At 55.5% G+C, this 19,715-nt stretch overlaps 3 protein-coding genes across 3 annotated transcripts; all 3 read right to left on the reverse strand.

Moving 5' to 3' along the window:
* Window positions 1–1,538: 1,538 nt before the first annotated feature.
* On the reverse strand, window positions 1,539–3,354 carry LOC145527721 (uncharacterized). Its single transcript, XM_081545785.1, has 3 exons — window positions 3,155–3,354; window positions 2,443–2,755; window positions 1,539–2,185 (listed from the first exon to the last, which is right to left on the reverse strand). The coding sequence occupies exons 1-3, from the start codon at window positions 3,287–3,289 to the stop codon at window positions 1,563–1,565; spliced, it is 1,071 nt and encodes a 356-aa protein (XP_081401911.1). The 5' UTR covers window positions 3,290–3,354; the 3' UTR covers window positions 1,539–1,562.
* Window positions 1,539–15,202, reverse strand: LOC145527687 (uncharacterized). The gene is made up of 3 exons (XM_081545743.1): window positions 10,799–15,202; window positions 10,087–10,399; window positions 1,539–9,829 (listed from the first exon to the last, which is right to left on the reverse strand). Exons 1-3 carry the CDS (start codon window positions 11,207–11,209, stop codon window positions 9,207–9,209), a joined length of 1,347 nt encoding a protein of 448 aa, XP_081401869.1. The 5' UTR covers window positions 11,210–15,202; the 3' UTR covers window positions 1,539–9,206.
* Window positions 15,203–16,819: 1,617 nt separating this feature from the next.
* On the reverse strand, window positions 16,820–19,715 carry LOC145527766 (uncharacterized). Its single transcript, XM_081545837.1, has 2 exons — window positions 18,433–19,715; window positions 16,820–18,033 (listed from the first exon to the last, which is right to left on the reverse strand). The coding sequence occupies exons 1-2, from the start codon at window positions 18,841–18,843 to the stop codon at window positions 17,464–17,466; spliced, it is 981 nt and encodes a 326-aa protein (XP_081401963.1). The 5' UTR covers window positions 18,844–19,715; the 3' UTR covers window positions 16,820–17,463.

Raw genomic sequence — 19,715 nt, forward strand, 5'->3', positions numbered from 1 at the left:
GAGAGGAGGGACACCTTCCTTCATCCACCCCCCACCCCCGCCGGATTCCCACATACCCTGACCCCTTTCTCTTGATTTCGGAGCCATTTCCAGAGTCCCGCTCATATGACCTCATTCGAAGTGCACTGTGGACGAGCTGCCATCTGCAGCTGCTACCACAGCAGCCAAGGGCTTTAGCTCCCGACTACCTCCCTTCCTTTGGAACTTGGGGGCCCTCTACTCCCCACTTGCACACCACAGACCTTTGCTGAGGATTGTGGGGACCCTCACTCAGTTTGCAGCACGTTGTAGCCATCCCTGTCGTCTCAATACCTCCCTTGAAACTCAGCTTGTGAGCTCCTTTGGAGCAGCGTGGCCCACCTGGCTGCAACGGAAGACACAGCTGACAGTGAAACAACAGCTTAGATCTGAGAGCCGGAAAGCTCTGTCAAAAGGGACCTCCCTCTTCACACCGTAGAGGCTGTAGGAGCCGCCAGGCTTTCGGAACCAGTGCTGGGGCCAAAATGACTCCACAGCTGTTTTCCTTCCTGGGGAGGGTTCTGGCTCGAGCGGGAATGGCTCAAGTCTCCTAAGGTTCTGAAAGCCCACTGTGTGCAGATTCACGGTACACAGAGAGGAAAAGGTGGAGTCCTACCCTGGAGGTGGTCACAGCTCACGGATGAGCCAGGCAGGCAGGCAGGCAGGGCATGAGAACACCTGAGCTGCCTTCATGAGTGAATGGTGTGGGGGCAGAGGAAGAGAAGCCGGTCTGCTCCCTCGTGTGGTGCCCAGGGCAGGTTGTCCCCAGAGGAAACCCTTACGACGGTGAGGACTATCACTGCTGTTTCCCAAGGGGTTCCGTCGGTGCGTGTCTTCCCCGGAGCGGTCAGGCCGTCTCTCAAGTACACTGGCCATGGGCATTGCCTCTCCTTGGAACTTCCCATGTGTTTCTCTTTTTTATGGAACAGTGATTTTCTAGAGTGGTTCTGGGCCACAAGGATGTTGGGTCATTTTCTAGCCTTCTGTCATGAAGAACGCTTTCCTGGGCATGGGGGTGGTTTGTTGTTCCAGCTCCCTTTCTTGGCTTCTTTTGGGAGCTGGTGCAACAAGAGGAGCTCAGCCTCTGCCTTCTGGCTGAGATGTCACCCTTCAAACAGCAATGCCTGCCTGGAGATAATGATGGCAGTTGCCAAAAGGGCTTCGTTTGGCACATGGTATCTTGAAAGGACGTACACCGTCCTTTCAGCTATCAAAGGCTAGTTCAAATGACATAAAAATGAGAACTCTCCAATGGAGTCTTACAGTAGGGGGAGAGTCCGAAAAACACTCCTTCAGTCATTTCACTGACAGTCATTGATTGGGGACACCAAGAATATAGGAAGGAATGCAGAAAGAAAAGATGAAATTGTGTTCAGGATCGGGGGGAGGGATGAACAGGGCGTGCTTGCCTTGAATCCAGGCTTTGTTGGGGGGTGGGGCATAAAGATCGAACGGGTCTGAAACTACAAAGTGGTGATGGTAACACAGTATCACCAGAGTTACACAACAGTGATCCCAGATTGCAACAATGATGAAAAAGTTTACTAATCCCAACTTAAAAAACAAAAATACAGGAAACCATACAAAAAATAAAACATCACCAGAAAGGTGGAAAGAAACCAAATGCAAAGCAGTTCAGGGGAAAGGAACTCCATGTCCCCTGGGGGCAGACCGAGTTGCCGGCATCCACGGTGAGCAGACAGGGATGGAGGCTGCAGAGCCGACCGCTCCCCTGGACGTGGTGTTTCCGGCAAGGGCTCTGGGTCTCTGTCCAGAGCGGGGGCTCTTTCTCCCTGCAGGGCTGGGTGAGTGATCGTGGGCATCTGGGTGTTGCGCGGGAGCCAGGGCAGGCTCTCCCTGCCGAGGCGGTGACTCCTCCTCTGCCTCGGGTTCTCTTGCCAAAGCCCGAGCAGGTAGAGGTGCACGTGGAGGTGGAGGTTCTCGCTGAGGGGGTGGGACATCAGTGCCTGGGGCTGGGGGTCCTGCAGGCACGGAGATCCGATCTGCCCGGTGTGCTGGCCAGTACCCAGCTGGCCTGGTGTCTCTGCGAGGGCAAGTCTCGCTTCTCCATCTGCCCTCGGTGGATCCCTGGGTCCTGCACCTGGAGCCACCACCTCTTTAGGGACAGGTCTGGGAAGTGGAGCCTGGTTCCAGTTGGAGGCCAGTGCTAGAGTTGGGGGAGAAGCAAAGTTTGCCCACAGGCCAGCCTTGGCATGTGCGTACCCCGGGACAGAAACCTTCCAAGAGGTTCCCAAAGAATACCCAGCGTCAGATGTCTTTTGGGACTGAAGTGTGCAAGATGGGGGGCGGGGGGTGTGAGGCCAGCGCTTGCTGCAGGCCCAGCAGCAGCTTTCGGGGACTCGTCCCTGTGTAGCTCAGCACCCCTCCCCACACACTCCCGTGCACCAGCCCCAGCGTCCTCACCTCTGTGCTCTGGCGTGCTGGGCTCCAGGTCCTCCTGGTGCCTCAGAGGCCGGGGTTCTCTGGACTCTGGGTCGGAGCCGGGTGTGCTGAGCTCCGTGGCAGCCTCAGACTGGGCCGCCGGCTGTATCCTGGGCGGTGTCTCGGCAGCAGGCCTTCCCCACCTCCGCGTCTCCCCCGGTGGGGCTGATGCCTCCGTGGGCACGCTGACCTGGAGCCTGCACTGGGCCTCACGGGCGGGCGGGTGGTGCTCCGACCCCTCCCTCTGGGAGCTGGATGGGGTGTCCCCGTCCTCGGCCTCATCACGTGGGAAGCTCTGCAACGACAGTGACCGTCAGCCAGCCATGCTGGGAGTTTTCCGAGCTGGGCCTGGCCAGTGGAGCCGCTGCTTCTGCCTGCTCGAACTTCTCTTCCCAGAAGGGTCAGAGACGTGTGTCTGCTCAGATCCCCACCCGGGAGGAAAGAGACCCATCTGAGGGTGTGAGGTCAGCCTGGGTGGCCGGCGCTGCCCACACTCTCCCCATCCCGCCCAGCCTGCTCTCCCCTGGGGGGTGGACACAACTTGTCCACAGGCTTCTGACCCCACATCCGCCTGGGCTTCCTTGAGGGGGACACAGCCCGAGAAACCCGCATCCCCACACACAGGCAAAGGACCCGGTGTTTCCGGGTGGCATGGGAGAGGTGGCCTGGCCCGGCCTGGGGCTCCCCGTGTTACCTTTCTGTTTCTCCGGGCAAAGGGCCAGAGGCCTCTCGGGGGTGTCCTGAGCCAACGTCGACAGGGTGCCCACGCACACTGCCTGTGAGCTCTCCTGAGGCCCCGGCCTCTGGGCAGGGGCAAACAGCAGAACATCTTGGCAGCAAGTGATCTGGCTGGGGGCTCCTCTCCGCTCTGGAGGCCTGGATACCCGGATTGCGGGTTCTGTTGGGTTCTGTTGCCGGCAGGTGACATCATTTCCTGGGGTTCGTGCTGAGGTCCCTTCCCCAAAACTTCCCAAGGGAATCTCTGGGTTTCTGACTGCTCGATCACCCCCCTTAGGCCATGTGCAGGCACAGTGACACCCACACGGCCCAGCCCACAGCCCTGGGGAGGCCTGGGTTCAGCCAGGGCCTGAGCTCCGAGGACCATGCTGCTCTCAGACCAGGCTCCTTCTTCTCATAAGTGGTGTGGCCCTTGACAACCATATGCCCCTCAGGGTTTCCCCAGTCTCTCCATCTGCAGAGTGGGGGTCATTCTCCCATCTGCTTCCTAGGCCTGTCGGCCTACGAGCAGCTCCATGCCTTTCCACCTGGGGCCGATATCACGTGGAGCTCGTGCGCTGAGACTTCAGAAAGAAAGATTCCATCCAGGGCTGACACAGCACAGAATGGGGCAGAACGAGGCCTGGATGCGCCGTGGTACCCAGGAAAAGGCACTCCCCCTCCTGACTGTTTTGAGACCCCGCATCCAAGTTGGAGGACCGAAAGGAAGACTCGAAGGTCTCCCTCTCTTATAGAAAAGAGTAGCCAACTTTCTGGTCCTCTGTTTCCATTGAGATTCTGTTGAAGTGTCCCAGCTCGGCTTCTGCGGGTGGCTGAGCTTCTACTGGCTCCCTGCGTTCTTGTCTTTTCCTCTCCAAACCTTCCGTCCTTTTCCCCCTTCTGGGGTGGAAGGGCGCTGTCATTGCTTCTACCTTCGAGACAGATTGAGGAAAAGTCTGGACCATCGACTCCTTTCCTCTCTTTGGTTCCGTGTCTCTCTCTGGCTGTGTCCCTCTCTTTTCCTTTCTCAATTCCGTCTGTGTCTTCCTCTTTCTCTCTCGTGTGTGGATGGATGGACGGATGCTAGGGATGCACATGTATATGATTAGATGAGGGTTATGTTTTAGGGATAGGTTAGAGGGAGAGAAAGGCTTTAGGTCAGAGTTGGTCATGGGGGAAGGGTCAAGGGTGGTGGTGGTGTTTCTTGGAATCTGAGTGCTGTGCATTCTTCGTCTCTTTCCATATGAACCCCTTCTCAGATACACCACTTGCAAGGAGTCTCTCGTGTTCCGTATCCTATCTTTTGCATTTGTGAATGCTTAGCTTCTCTGTTGTGAAGAGGTTCCATTGGATGGAAACCCAGTGGTGTACTTCGTTTACCTCTTTCCCTTACTTGAAGAGACCCATTTCGACCTCCGCCCAGCAAATGGCAAGGAGACTCTGATGTTAAGGAGCCTTTGACCTACGCTTCTTTCTAGCTATCTCATGACATCAGTCTTTAGGGTGAGGTTTTTCCCCGATATTGAGGTGGTATGAGATCAAAACCAATAGCGTTCTTCAGATGTAGCTGTCTGGTTTTCCCATGGACATTGATTGAAGAGGCTTTCCTGTTCCCATTTGGATATTCTCCCCGTCTGTGTCAGAGATGAGTTGACCATGGATGCTGGGGTTTGTTTCTGGACCCTCAACTTTATTCCATCGATCTGGATCTGTGTGTGTTGTTGTATTCCCAATAGCATACTGTCCTGCTGCTGCTGCTGCTGCGGCTAAGTCACTTCAGTCGTGTCTGACTCTGCATGACCCCATGGCCTGCAGCCTACCAGGCTCCTCCGTCCAGGACATTTTCCAGGCAAGAGTACTGGAGTGGGTCGCCATTGCCTTCTCCGATACTCTCCTGAGGATCCTAGTTTGGTCGTCTAATTTCCTTTCACACAACCTTGGATGTCCGTATCGGGGCTTTTTCGTCGGATTGTATTGACAATGTAGGCTTCTTTCTGTTTCCGTACCCCCTTTGCAATTCTTTGTTCGGTGCGAAAATGCATTGGCATTTTGGGAGGAATAGCATGGAAGCTGTGGATTGCCATGTGGGGCTGTGACATGATTTTCCCAATAGGAATTCTTTCAAGCCCTGAGCACAGCTTCTCTTTCCAGTGATTGGTGTGGGCTTGATCTTCCTCCTTCCATCTCTCGCCGTTTTGTGAGAACAGGTCCATCCTTCCCTTCTGGGGTAGATGGACTCGTGGGTATCACTTCAGTGAATGGCATTGGCAGTGGGGGTGATAATTCCCTTCTCATTGGAAGACTTTGCTGTGAGTATTAGAAATGCAAGTGACTTCTCTTCCCCTTCCTCCCTGTCCATGTCTCAGAGCCACCGGGAAACAGAGGCCTCATCCACGGTCACACAGGCCTGAGGGGGTGCAACTAGACTGTTGTTTCTTCAGGCCCTCAGTGCTGGACATCATCCGGGATACTCTGTGTGTGTCTTCCTCCGTCTGGTGTCCCTTCAGACCTTTCCCTAGTTTTCACAGGCTTGTTGTGTTGGCGTTCTTTGTCTGTTTGGAGACACATCCTTGATAAGCTTTGTGTTTCCACTCATTCGTCTCGCGATGTATGACCTGTCTTTTGCTTTTGTCATGAGGTCTTTCCCACAGTAGATATCTTTGATTTTGCAAAGTCCACTGTATTCTCTGGGTTTTTTTTGTGGACTGCCTTTTAGTTTTGTGTGTGAAGACTCAAAGCACGTGTCCGGTTTCTGCTCATTGTTCTTCTAGATTTGTGACAAGTTTTCATGGAAAGTTTGTCTAGGGATAACTGGAAGTGAACTCGGTGTAAGGTGTCAAGTCTCCATCTCCATTCATGTCATCCCCTGCAGTTTCCAATTCCCTGTTCCTGAGTGGTTTTGGAGACCTTGTGGGAAGGTTGGTTGCATTGGAGTTTGCATTTCCACCTTGATTCGATTCACACTGTTCTGCCCTCAGGGACACTGTCAAGGGGGAGTGAGGAGCAGCCTGCACTTCCAGCAGTGACCACACGGTGGGGCGAGTGCTGCTCTCCCCTCTGGGAGCCCCAGGCCACAGGCATCCCAGTGAGGAGCCAGCTCTGTGCTCAGCTGAAAGGAGTTAGTTAGTCTCTCAGGAGCCTCTGAGCCCTTGCCTTTGGATCACCCAGGGTGGGCATTTACTGGGACAGAAAAAATTGCCCTGAATTCCATGGACGGAAGAGCCTGGCTGTGTAGAGTTCGTGAGTTGCCGTGAATCAGACACAACTGAGGACACAAAAATTCAATAGATTAAAACACTTTTTGGGGGTGGGGGGGAGTGAAAGAGGGTGATGTGGGTTTTTTTGTCTTATATAACAGCCAAGGGAAATCTAGTTTAAACCTAAATTCACATAGATGGGAAAGGTATATCTCTCCGTCACCCTATTTAAAAAAAAAAAACCTACTAAACTTTTCTGAAAGTTTATTTAGTAGCTTCCTTGAGCAGTTTACTGTGGAGCATTTTTTTTTTTTTTCTGTGACATTGGCCTCATTAAAAAGTACGGTTTGCCTTTACTGGATAATTTTGTTCATTGGTTTCTTAGGGAACCTTGGTAATATTTGAGTTTCCTGGGGAGTATGGTCACATGACCTGGCCCTGGCCAATCGGTGCGTTCCACCTCCCTGGCCACTGTGATTGGCTCCGGGCTGGGGCAGTGCCCAATCGGGGCCCAGGGCCGGGCCTCCCGTTGGAAGCCAGGGGAAGACGAGCTCTCGTCCTGCTGGGGTAGGGGAAGGGGTGGGGCCGGGGCAGGTCAGGCTCCAGCAGTGGGAGGGGCTTGAGGTCCGCCTGCGGCAGTTGGTGACGTTCCTGCTCCCCTCAGGGCAGAGCCGCCGGCCTGAGAATGAGGGCGCTGCTGAGCCCAGGGGCTGGGATGGCCCGTTGCTGCTGTGGTCCCAGAGCTCCACCCGAGACCTGAGGGAAGCCGTCTGCCCGTGAGTCCTCTCCCACTTGTCTGTCAGCTTGTTTGAAGCATGCTGGGTTTTCTGCCCAGCTGGCTAAGGGGAGTCCCTGGAAATGCAAGGGTGTGGGTTTTGGCAGACTTCAGGGAAGACATGCCAGATGAGCCTGGGAGACTCCAGGTTAATCTGGATTCAGGAGATATCTCTTCGGGCCAGCTAGTAATTGTAGGATAAGCCTAATGAGCCTTCAGAGGATGAAGAGAGTAACGTGCCAAGGTAGCAATCGATGTCCTCATTCGAGAGGATGAAGCTGGTGCTCAGAGAAGGGGGGAACTTGGCCACAGCAAGGAGGTGTGCACCCAGACAGGACCCCCCAGATCCGGCCATTGGAGCTCAGGGAGGCCACTGGTGTGGCTTGTCCCTGTGGCAGGGGCCGAGGCAGGCAGCCCACCCTGATTCCTGCGGGGGCCTGACTTGGGAAGTGCCATCTGGTAGCTTTGAGACTCACCAAACCAAATTGCACTGGAGAGAGGAGGGACACCTTCCTTCATCCACCCCCCACCCCCGCCGGATTCCCACATACCCTGACCCCTTTCTCTTGATTTCGGAGCCATTTCCAGAGTCCCGCTCATATGACCTCATTCGAAGTGCACTGTGGACGAGCTGCCATCTGCAGCTGCTACCACAGCAGCCAAGGGCTTTAGCTCCCGACTACCTCCCTTCCTTTGGAACTTGGGGGCCCTCTACTCCCCACTTGCACACCACAGACCTTTGCTGAGGATTGTGGGGACCCTCACTCAGTTTGCAGCACGTTGTAGCCATCCCTGTCGTCTCAATACCTCCCTTGAAACTCAGCTTGTGAGCTCCTTTGGAGCAGCGTGGCCCACCTGGCTGCAACGGAAGACACAGCTGACAGTGAAACAACAGCTTAGATCTGAGAGCCGGAAAGCTCTGTCAAAAGGGACCTCCCTCTTCACACCGTAGAGGCTGTAGGAGCCGCCAGGCTTTCGGAACCAGTGCTGGGGCCAAAATGACTCCACAGCTGTTTTCCTTCCTGGGGAGGGTTCTGGCTCGAGCGGGAATGGCTCAAGTCTCCTAAGGTTCTGAAAGCCCACTGTGTGCAGATTCACGGTACACAGAGAGGAAAAGGTGGAGTCCTACCCTGGAGGTGGTCACAGCTCACGGATGAGCCAGGCAGGCAGGCAGGCAGGGCATGAGAACACCTGAGCTGCCTTCATGAGTGAATGGTGTGGGGGCAGAGGAAGAGAAGCCGGTCTGCTCCCTCGTGTGGTGCCCAGGGCAGGTTGTCCCCAGAGGAAACCCTTACGACGGTGAGGACTATCACTGCTGTTTCCCAAGGGGTTCCGTCGGTGCGTGTCTTCCCCGGAGCGGTCAGGCCGTCTCTCAAGTACACTGGCCATGGGCATTGCCTCTCCTTGGAACTTCCCATGTGTTTCTCTTTTTTATGGAACAGTGATTTTCTAGAGTGGTTCTGGGCCACAAGGATGTTGGGTCATTTTCTAGCCTTCTGTCATGAAGAACGCTTTCCTGGGCATGGGGGTGGTTTGTTGTTCCAGCTCCCTTTCTTGGCTTCTTTTGGGAGCTGGTGCAACAAGAGGAGCTCAGCCTCTGCCTTCTGGCTGAGATGTCACCCTTCAAACAGCAATGCCTGCCTGGAGATAATGATGGCAGTTGCCAAAAGGGCTTCGTTTGGCACATGGTATCTTGAAAGGACGTACACCGTCCTTTCAGCTATCAAAGGCTAGTTCAAATGACATAAAAATGAGAACTCTCCAATGGAGTCTTACAGTAGGGGGAGAGTCCGAAAAACACTCCTTCAGTCATTTCACTGACAGTCATTGATTGGGGACACCAAGAATATAGGAAGGAATGCAGAAAGAAAAGATGAAATTGTGTTCAGGATCGGGGGGAGGGATGAACAGGGCGTGCTTGCCTTGAATCCAGGCTTTGTTGGGGGGTGGGGCATAAAGATCGAACGGGTCTGAAACTACAAAGTGGTGATGGTAACACAGTATCACCAGAGTTACACAACAGTGATCCCAGATTGCAACAATGATGAAAAAGTTTACTAATCCCAACTTAAAAAACAAAAATACAGGAAACCATACAAAAAATAAAACATCACCAGAAAGGTGGAAAGAAACCAAATGCAAAGCAGTTCAGGGGAAAGGAACTCCATGTCCCCTGGGGGCAGACCGAGTTGCCGGCATCCACGGTGAGCAGACAGGGATGGAGGCTGCAGAGCCGACCGCTCCCCTGGACGTGGTGTTTCCGGCAAGGGCTCTGGGTCTCTGTCCAGAGCGGGGGCTCTTTCTCCCTGCAGGGCTGGGTGAGTGATCGTGGGCATCTGGGTGTTGCGCGGGAGCCAGGGCAGGCTCTCCCTGCCGAGGCGGTGACTCCTCCTCTGCCTCGGGTTCTCTTGCCAAAGCCCGAGCAGGTAGAGGTGCACGTGGAGGTGGAGGTTCTCGCTGAGGGGGTGGGACATCAGTGCCTGGGGCTGGGGGTCCTGCAGGCACGGAGATCCGATCTGCCCGGTGTGCTGGCCAGTACCCAGCTGGCCTGGTGTCTCTGCGAGGGCAAGTCTCGCTTCTCCATCTGCCCTCGGTGGATCCCTGGGTCCTGCACCTGGAGCCACCACCTCTTTAGGGACAGGTCTGGGAAGTGGAGCCTGGTTCCAGTTGGAGGCCAGTGCTAGAGTTGGGGGAGAAGCAAAGTTTGCCCACAGGCCAGCCTTGGCATGTGCGTACCCCGGGACAGAAACCTTCCAAGAGGTTCCCAAAGAATACCCAGCGTCAGATGTCTTTTGGGACTGAAGTGTGCAAGATGGGGGGCGGGGGGTGTGAGGCCAGCGCTTGCTGCAGGCCCAGCAGCAGCTTTCGGGGACTCGTCCCTGTGTAGCTCAGCACCCCTCCCCACACACTCCCGTGCACCAGCCCCAGCGTCCTCACCTCTGTGCTCTGGCGTGCTGGGCTCCAGGTCCTCCTGGTGCCTCAGAGGCCGGGGTTCTCTGGACTCTGGGTCGGAGCCGGGTGTGCTGAGCTCCGTGGCAGCCTCAGACTGGGCCGCCGGCTGTATCCTGGGCGGTGTCTCGGCAGCAGGCCTTCCCCACCTCCGCGTCTCCCCCGGTGGGGCTGATGCCTCCGTGGGCACGCTGACCTGGAGCCTGCACTGGGCCTCACGGGCGGGCGGGTGGTGCTCCGACCCCTCCCTCTGGGAGCTGGATGGGGTGTCCCCGTCCTCGGCCTCATCCCGTGGGAAGCTCTGCAACGACAGTGACCGTCAGCCAGCCATGCTGGGAGTTTTCCGAGCTGGGCCTGGCCAGTGGAGCCGCTGCTTCTGCCTGCTCGAACTTCTCTTCCCAGAAGGGTCAGAGACGTGTGTCTGCTCAGATCCCCACCCGGGAGGAAAGAGACCCATCTGAGGGTGTGAGGTCAGCCTGGGTGGCCGGCGCTGCCCACACTCTCCCCATCCCGCCCAGCCTGCTCTCCCCTGGGGGGTGGACACAACTTGTCCACAGGCTTCTGACCCCACATCCGCCTGGGCTTCCTTGAGGGGGACACAGCCCGAGAAACCCGCATCCCCACACACAGGCAAAGGACCCGGTGTTTCCGGGTGGCATGGGAGAGGTGGCCTGGCCCGGCCTGGGGCTCCCCGTGTTACCTTTCTGTTTCTCCGGGCAAAGGGCCAGAGGCCTCTCGGGGGTGTCCTGAGCCAACGTCGACAGGGTGCCCACGCACACTGCCTGTGAGCTCTCCTGAGGCCCCGGCCTCTGGGCAGGGGCAAACAGCAGAACATCTTGGCAGCAAGTGATCTGGCTGGGGGCTCCTCTCCGCTCTGGAGGCCTGGATACCCGGATTGCGGGTTCTGTTGGGTTCTGTTGCCGGCAGGTGACATCATTTCCTGGGGTTCGTGCTGAGGTCCCTTCCCCAAAACTTCCCAAGGGAATCTCTGGGTTTCTGACTGCTCGATCACCCCCCTTAGGCCATGTGCAGGCACAGTGACACCCACACGGCCCAGCCCACAGCCCTGGGGAGGCCTGGGTTCAGCCAGGGCCTGAGCTCCGAGGACCATGCTGCTCTCAGACCAGGCTCCTTCTTCTCATAAGTGGTGTGGCCCTTGACAACCATATGCCCCTCAGGGTTTCCCCAGTCTCTCCATCTGCAGAGTGGGGGTCATTCTCCCATCTGCTTCCTAGGCCTGTCGGCCTACGAGCAGCTCCATGCCTTTCCACCTGGGGCCGATATCACGTGGAGCTCGTGCGCTGAGACTTCAGAAAGAAAGATTCCATCCAGGGCTGACACAGCACAGAATGGGGCAGAACGAGGCCTGGATGCGCCGTGGTACCCAGGAAAAGGCACTCCCCCTCCTGACTGTTTTGAGACCCCGCATCCAAGTTGGAGGACCGAAAGGAAGACTCGAAGGTCTCCCTCTCTTATAGAAAAGAGTAGCCAACTTTCTGGTCCTCTGTTTCCATTGAGATTCTGTTGAAGTGTCCCAGCTCGGCTTCTGCGGGTGGCTGAGCTTCTACTGGCTCCCTGCGTTCTTGTCTTTTCCTCTCCAAACCTTCCGTCCTTTTCCCCCTTCTGGGGTGGAAGGGCGCTGTCATTGCTTCTACCTTCGAGACAGATTGAGGAAAAGTCTGGACCATCGACTCCTTTCCTCTCTTTGGTTCCGTGTCTCTCTCTGGCTGTGTCCCTCTCTTTTCCTTTCTCAATTCCGTCTGTGTCTTCCTCTTTCTCTCTCGTGTGTGGATGGATGGACGGATGCTAGGGATGCACATGTATATGATTAGATGAGGGTTATGTTTTAGGGATAGGTTAGAGGGAGAGAAAGGCTTTAGGTCAGAGTTGGTCATGGGGGAAGGGTCAAGGGTGGTGGTGGTGTTTCTTGGAATCTGAGTGCTGTGCATTCTTCGTCTCTTTCCATATGAACCCCTTCTCAGATACACCACTTGCAAGGAGTCTCTCGTGTTCCGTTTCCTATCTTTTGCATTTGTGAATGCTTAGCTTCTCTGTTGTGAAGAGGTTCCATTGGATGGAAACCCAGTGGTGTACTTCGTTTACCTCTTTCCCTTACTTGAAGAGACCCATTTCGACCTCCGCCCAGCAAATGGCAAGGAGACTCTGATGTTAAGGAGCCTTTGACCTACGCTTCTTTCTAGCTATCTCATGACATCAGTCTTTAGGGTGAGGTTTTTCCCCGATATTGAGGTGGTATGAGATCAAAACCAATAGCGTTCTTCAGATGTAGCTGTCTGGTTTTCCCATGGACATTGATTGAAGAGGCTTTCCTGTTCCCATTTGGATATTCTCCCCGTCTGTGTCAGAGATGAGTTGACCATGGATGCTGGGGTTTGTTTCTGGACCCTCAACTTTATTCCATCGATCTGGATCTGTGTGTGTTGTTGTATTCCCAATAGCATACTGTCCTGCTGCTGCTGCTGCTGCGGCTAAGTCACTTCAGTCGTGTCTGACTCTGCATGACCCCATGGCCTGCAGCCTACCAGGCTCCTCCGTCCAGGACATTTTCCAGGCAAGAGTACTGGAGTGGGTCGCCATTGCCTTCTCCGATACTCTCCTGAGGATCCTAGTTTGGTCGTCTAATTTCCTTTCACACAACCTTGGATGTCCGTATCGGGGCTTTTTCGTCGGATTGTATTGACAATGTAGGCTTCTTTCTGTTTCCGTACCCCCTTTGCAATTCTTTGTTCGGTGCGAAAATGCATTGGCATTTTGGGAGGAATAGCATGGAAGCTGTGGATTGCCATGTGGGGCTGTGACATGATTTTCCCAATAGGAATTCTTTCAAGCCCTGAGCACAGCTTCTCTTTCCAGTGATTGGTGTGGGCTTGATCTTCCTCCTTCCATCTCTCGCCGTTTTGTGAGAACAGGTCCATCCTTCCCTTCTGGGGTAGATGGACTCGTGGGTATCACTTCAGTGAATGGCATTGGCAGTGGGGGTGATAATTCCCTTCTCATTGGAAGACTTTGCTGTGAGTATTAGAAATGCAAGTGACTTCTCTTCCCCTTCCTCCCTGTCCATGTCTCAGAGCCACCGGGAAACAGAGGCCTCATCCACGGTCACACAGGCCTGAGGGGGTGCAACTAGACTGTTGTTTCTTCAGGCCCTCAGTGCTGGACATCATCCGGGATACTCTGTGTGTGTCTTCCTCCGTCTGGTGTCCCTTCAGACCTTTCCCTAGTTTTCACAGGCTTGTTGTGTTGGCGTTCTTTGTCTGTTTGGAGACACATCCTTGATAAGCTTTGTGTTTCCACTCATTCGTCTCGCGATGTATGACCTGTCTTTTGCTTTTGTCATGAGGTCTTTCCCACAGTAGATATCTTTGATTTTGCAAAGTCCACTGTATTCTCTGGGTTTTTTTTGTGGACTGCCTTTTAGTTTTGTGTGTGAAGACTCAAAGCACGTGTCCGGTTTCTGCTCATTGTTCTTCTAGATTTGTGACAAGTTTTCATGGAAAGTTTGTCTAGGGATAACTGGAAGTGAACTCGGTGTAAGGTGTCAAGTCTCCATCTCCATTCATGTCATCCCCTGCAGTTTCCAATTCCCTGTTCCTGAGTGGTTTTGGAGACCTTGTGGGAAGGTTGGTTGCATTGGAGTTTGCATTTCCACCTTGATTCGATTCACACTGTTCTGCCCTCAGGGACACTGTCAAGGGGGAGTGAGGAGCAGCCTGCACTTCCAGCAGTGACCACACGGTGGGGCGAGTGCTGCTCTCCCCTCTGGGAGCCCCAGGCCACAGGCATCCCAGTGAGGAGCCAGCTCTGTGCTCAGCTGAAAGGAGTTAGTTAGTCTCTCAGGAGCCTCTGAGCCCTTGCCTTTGGATCACCCAGGGTGGGCATTTACTGGGACAGAAAAAATTGCCCTGAATTCCATGGACGGAAGAGCCTGGCTGTGTAGAGTTCGTGAGTTGCCGTGAATCAGACACAACTGAGGACACAAAAATTCAATAGATTAAAACACTTTTTGGGGGTGGGGGGGAGTGAAAGAGGGTGATGTGGGTTTTTTTGTCTTATATAACAGCCAAGGGAAATCTAGTTTAAACCTAAATTCACATAGATGGGAAAGGTATATCTCTCCGTCACCCTATTTAAAAAAAAAAAACCTACTAAACTTTTCTGAAAGTTTATTTAGTAGCTTCCTTGAGCAGTTTACTGTGGAGCATTTTTTTTTTTTTTCTGTGACATTGGCCTCATTAAAAAGTACGGTTTGCCTTTACTGGATAATTTTGTTCATTGGTTTCTTAGGGAACCTTGGTAATATTTGAGTTTCCTGGGGAGTATGGTCACATGACCTGGCCCTGGCCAATCGGTGCGTTCCACCTCCCTGGCCACTGTGATTGGCTCCGGGCTGGGGCAGTGCCCAATCGGGGCCCAGGGCCGGGCCTCCCGTTGGAAGCCAGGGGAAGACGAGCTCTCGTCCTGCTGGGGTAGGGGAAGGGGTGGGGCCGGGGCAGGTCAGGCTCCAGCAGTGGGAGGGGCTTGAGGTCCGCCTGCGGCAGTTGGTGACGTTCCTGCTCCCCTCAGGGCAGAGCCGCCGGCCTGAGAATGAGGGCGCTGCTGAGCCCAGGGGCTGGGATGGCCCGTTGCTGCTGTGGTCCCAGAGCTCCACCCGAGACCTGAGGGAAGCCGTCTGCCCGTGAGTCCTCTCCCACTTGTCTGTCAGCTTGTTTGAAGCATGCTGGGTTTTCTGCCCAGCTGGCTAAGGGGAGTCCCTGGAAATGCAAGGGTGTGGGTTTTGGCAGACTTCAGGGAAGACATGCCAGATGAGCCTGGGAGACTCCAGGTTAATCTGGATTCAGGAGATATCTCTTCGGGCCAGCTAGTAATTGTAGGATAAGCCTAATGAGCCTTCAGAGGATGAAGAGAGTAACGTGCCAAGGTAGCAATCGATGTCCTCATTCGAGAGGATGAAGCTGGTGCTCAGAGAAGGGGGGAACTTGGCCACAGCAAGGAGGTGTGCACCCAGACAGGACCCCCCAGATCCGGCCATTGGAGCTCAGGGAGGCCACTGGTGTGGCTTGTCCCTGTGGCAGGGGCCGAGGCAGGCAGCCCACCCTGATTCCTGCGGGGGCCTGACTTGGGAAGTGCCATCTGGTAGCTTTGAGACTCACCAAACCAAATTGCACTGGAGAGAGGAGGGACACCTTCCTTCATCCACCCCCCACCCCCGCCGGATTCCCACATACCCTGACCCCTTTCTCTTGATTTCGGAGCCATTTCCAGAGTCCCGCTCATATGACCTCATTCGAAGTGCACTGTGGACGAGCTGCCATCTGCAGCTGCTACCACAGCAGCCAAGGGCTTTAGCTCCCGACTACCTCCCTTCCTTTGGAACTTGGGGGCCCTCTACTCCCCACTTGCACACCACAGACCTTTGCTGAGGATTGTGGGGACCCTCACTCAGTTTGCAGCACGTTGTAGCCATCCCTGTCCTCCCTTGAAACTCAGCTTGTGAGCTCCTTTGGAGCAGCGTGGCCCACCTGGCTGCAACGGAAGACACAGCTGACAGTGAAACAACAGCTTAGATCTGAGAGCCGGAAAGCTCTGTCAAAAGGGACCTCCCTCTTCACACCGTAGAGGCTGTAGGAGCCGCCAGGCTTTCGGAACCAGTGCTGGGGCCAAAATGACTCCACAGCTGTTTTCCTTCCTGGGGAGGGTTCTGGCTCGAGCGGGAATGGCTCAAGTCTCCTAAGGTTCTGAAAGCCCACTGTGTGCAGATTCACGGTACACAGAGAGGAAAAGGTGGAGTCCTACCCTGGAGGTGGTCACAGCTCACGGATGAGCCAGGCAGGCAGGCAGGCAGGGCATGAGAACACCTGAGCTGCCTTCATGAGTGAATGGTGTGGGGGCAGAGGAAGAGAAGCCGGTCTGCTCCCTCGTGTGGTGCCCAGGGCAGGTTGTCCCCAGAGGAAACCCTTACGACGGTGAGGACTATCACTGCTGTTTCCCAAGGGGTTCCGTCGGTGCGTGTCTTCCCCGGAGCGGTCAGGCCGTCTCTCAAGTACACTGGCCATGGGCATTGCCTCTCCTTGGAACTTCCCATGTGTTTCTCTTTTTTATGGAACAGTGATTTTCTAGAGTGGTTCTGGGCCACAAGGATGTTGGGTCATTTTCTAGCCTTCTGTCATGAAGAACGCTTTCCTGGGCATGGGGGTGGTTTGTTGTTCCAGCTCCCTTTCTTGGCTTCTTTTGGGAGCTGGTGCAACAAGAGGAGCTCAGCCTCTGCCTTCTGGCTGAGATGTCACCCTTCAAAGAGCAATGCCTGCCTGGAGATAATGATGGCAGTTGCCAAAAGGGCTTCGTTTGGCACATGGTATCTTGAAAGGACGTACACCGTCCTTTCAGCTATCAAAGGCTAGTTCAAATGACATAAAAATGAGAACTCTCCAATGGAGTCTTACAGTAGGGGGAGAGTCCGAAAAACACTCCTTCAGTCATTTCACTGACAGTCATTGATTGGGGACACCAAGAATATAGGAAGGAATGCAGAAAGAAAAGATGAAATTGTGTTCAGGATCGGGGGGAGGGATGAACAGGGCGTGCTTGCCTTGAATCCAGGCTTTGTTGGGGGGTGGGGCATAAAGATCGAACGGGTCTGAAACTACAAAGTGGTGATGGTAACACAGTATCACCAGAGTTACACAACAGTGATCCCAGATTGCAACAATGATGAAAAAGTTTACTAATCCCAACTTAAAAAACAAAAATACAGGAAACCATACAAAAAATAAAACATCACCAGAAAGGTGGAAAGAAACCAAATGCAAAGCAGTTCAGGGGAAAGGAACTCCATGTCCCCTGGGGGCAGACCGAGTTGCCGGCATCCACGGTGAGCAGACAGGGATGGAGGCTGCAGAGCCGACCGCTCCCCTGGACGTGGTGTTTCCGGCAAGGGCTCTGGGTCTCTGTCCAGAGCGGGGGCTCTTTCTCCCTGCAGGGCTGGGTGAGTGATCGTGGGCATCTGGGTGTTGCGCGGGAGCCAGGGCAGGCTCTCCCTGCCGAGGCGGTGACTCCTCCTCTGCCTCGGGTTCTCTTGCCAAAGCCCGAGCAGGTAGAGGTGCACGTGGAGGTGGAGGTTCTCGCTGAGGGGGTGGGACATCAGTGCCTGGGGCTGGGGGTCCTGCAGGCACGGAGATCCGATCTGCCCGGTGTGCTGGCCAGTACCCAGCTGGCCTGGTGTCTCTGCGAGGGCAAGTCTCGCTTCTCCATCTGCCCTCGGTGGATCCCTGGGTCCTGCACCTGGAGCCACCACCTCTTTAGGGACAGGTCTGGGAAGTGGAGCCTGGTTCCAGTTGGAGGCCAGTGCTAGAGTTGGGGGAGAAGCAAAGTTTGCCCACAGGCCAGCCTTGGCATGTGCGTACCCCGGGACAGAAACCTTCCAAGAGGTTCCCAAAGAATACCCAGCGTCAGATGTCTTTTGGGACTGAAGTGTGCAAGATGGGGGGCGGGGGGTGTGAGGCCAGCGCTTGCTGCAGGCCCAGCAGCAGCTTTCGGGGACTCGTCCCTGTGTAGCTCAGCACCCCTCCCCACACACTCCCGTGCACCAGCCCCAGCGTCCTCACCTCTGTGCTCTGGCGTGCTGGGCTCCAGGTCCTCCTGGTGCCTCAGAGGCCGGGGTTCTCTGGACTCTGGGTCAGAGCCGGGTGTGCTGAGCTCCGTGGCAGCCTCAGACTGGGCCGCCGGCTGTATCCTGGGCGGTGTCTCGGCAGCAGGCCTTCCCCACCTCCGCGTCTCCCCCGGTGGGGCTGATGCCTCCGTGGGCACGCTGACCTGGAGCCTGCACTGGGCCTCACGGGCGGGCGGGTGGTGCTCCGACCCCTCCCTCTGGGAGCTGGATGGGGTGTCCCCGTCCTCGGCCTCATCCCGTGGGAAGCTCTGCAACGACAGTGACCGTCAGCCAGCCATGCTGGGAGTTTTCCGAGCTGGGCCTGGCCAGTGGAGCCGCTGCTTCTGCCTGCTCGAACTTCTCTTCCCAGAAGGGTCAGAGACGTGTGTCTGCTCAGATCCCCACCCGGGAGGAAAGAGACCCATCTGAGGGTGTGAGGTCAGCCTGGGTGGCCGGCGCTGCCCACACTCTCCCCATCCCGCCCAGCCTGCTCTCCCCTGGGGTGTGGACACAACTTGTCCACAGGCTTCTGACCCCACATCCGCCTGGGCTTCCTTGAGGGGGACACAGCCCGAGAAACCCGCATCCCCACACACAGGCAAAGGACCCGGTGTTTCCGGGTGGCATGGGAGAGGTGGCCTGGCCCGGCCTGGGGCTCCCCGTGTTACCTTTCTGTTTCTCCGGGCAAAGGGCCAGAGGCCTCTCGGGGGTGTCCTGAGCCAACGTCGACAGGGTGCCCACGCACACTGCCTGTGAGCTCTCCTGAGGCCCCGGCCTCTGGGCAGGGGCAAACAGCAGAACATCTTGGCAGCAAGTGATCTGGCTGGGGGCTCCTCTCCGCTCTGGAGGCCTGGATACCCGGATTGCGGGTTCTGTTGGGTTCTGTTGCCGGCAGGTGACATCATTTCCTGGGGTTCGTGCTGAGGTCCCTTCCCCAAAACTTCCCAAGGGAATCTCTGGGTTTCTGACTGCTCGATCACCCCCCTTAGGCCATGTGCAGGCACAGTGACACCCACACGGCCCAGCCCACAGCCCTGGGGAGGCCTGGGTTCAGCCAGGGCCTGAGCTCCGAGGACCATGCTGCTCTCAGACCAGGCTCCTTCTTCTCATAAGTGGTGTGGCCCTTGACAACCATATGCCCCTCAGGGTTTCCCCAGTCTCTCCATCTGCAGAGTGGGGGTCATTCTCCCATCTGCTTCCTAGGCCTGTCGGCCTACGAGCAGCTCCATGCCTTTCCACCTGGGGCCGATATCACGTGGAGCTCGTGCGCTGAGACTTCAGAAAGAAAGATTCCATCCAGGGCTGACACAGCACAGAATGGGGCAGAACGAGGCCTGGATGCGCCGTGGTACCCAGGAAAAGGCACTCCCCCTCCTGACTGTTTTGAGACCCCGCATCCAAGTTGGAGGACCGAAAGGAAGACTCGAAGGTCTCCCTCTCTTATAGAAAAGAGTAGCCAACTTTCTGGTCCTCTGTTTCCATTGAGATTCTGTTGAAGTGTCCCAGCTCGGCTTCTGCGGGTGGCTGAGCTTCTACTGGCTCCCTGCGTTCTTGTCTTTTCCTCTCCAAACCTTCCGTCCTTTTCCCCCTTCTGGGGTGGAAGGGCGCTGTCATTGCTTCTACCTTCGAGACAGATTGAGGAAAAGTCTGGACCATCGACTCCTTTCCTCTCTTTGGTTCCGTGTCTCTCTCTGGCTGTGTCCCTCTCTTTTCCTTTCTCAATTCCGTCTGTGTCTTCCTCTTTCTCTCTCGTGTGTGGATGGATGGATGGATGCTAGGGATGCACATGTATATGATTAGATGAGGGTTATGTTTTAGGGATAGGTTAGAGGGAGAGAAAGGCTTTAGGTCAGAGTTGGTCATGGGGGAAGGGTCAAGGGTGGTGGTGGTGTTTCTTGGAATCTGAGTGCTGTGCATTCTTCGTCTCTTTCCATATGAACCCCTTCTCAGA

Source organism: Giraffa tippelskirchi, chromosome 11, assembly GCF_054371585.1.
Source record: "Giraffa tippelskirchi isolate mGirTip1 chromosome 11, T2T-mGirTip1v1.2.pri, whole genome shotgun sequence".
Taxonomy (NCBI): domain Eukaryota; kingdom Metazoa; phylum Chordata; class Mammalia; order Artiodactyla; family Giraffidae; genus Giraffa; species Giraffa tippelskirchi.

Coding starts and splice junctions, on each gene's coding strand:
- LOC145527721 (XM_081545785.1), bottom strand. CDS start 3,289: ATGTTCTGCTGTTTGCCCCTGCCCAGAGGCCGGGGCCTCAGGAGAGCT. Junction 2,756..3,154: donor TTGCCCGGAGAAACAGAAAG/GTAACACGGGGA, acceptor CTGTCGTTGCAG/AGCTTCCCACGTGATGAGGC. Junction 2,186..2,442: donor CAGCACGCCAGAGCACAGAG/GTGAGGACGCTG, acceptor CCCCAACTCTAG/CACTGGCCTCCAACTGGAAC.
- LOC145527687 (XM_081545743.1), bottom strand. CDS start 11,209: ATGGTCCTCGGAGCTCAGGCCCTGGCTGAACCCAGGCCTCCCCAGGGC. Junction 10,400..10,798: donor TTGCCCGGAGAAACAGAAAG/GTAACACGGGGA, acceptor CTGTCGTTGCAG/AGCTTCCCACGGGATGAGGC. Junction 9,830..10,086: donor CAGCACGCCAGAGCACAGAG/GTGAGGACGCTG, acceptor CCCCAACTCTAG/CACTGGCCTCCAACTGGAAC.
- LOC145527766 (XM_081545837.1), bottom strand. CDS start 18,843: ATGGTCCTCGGAGCTCAGGCCCTGGCTGAACCCAGGCCTCCCCAGGGC. Junction 18,034..18,432: donor TTGCCCGGAGAAACAGAAAG/GTAACACGGGGA, acceptor CTGTCGTTGCAG/AGCTTCCCACGGGATGAGGC.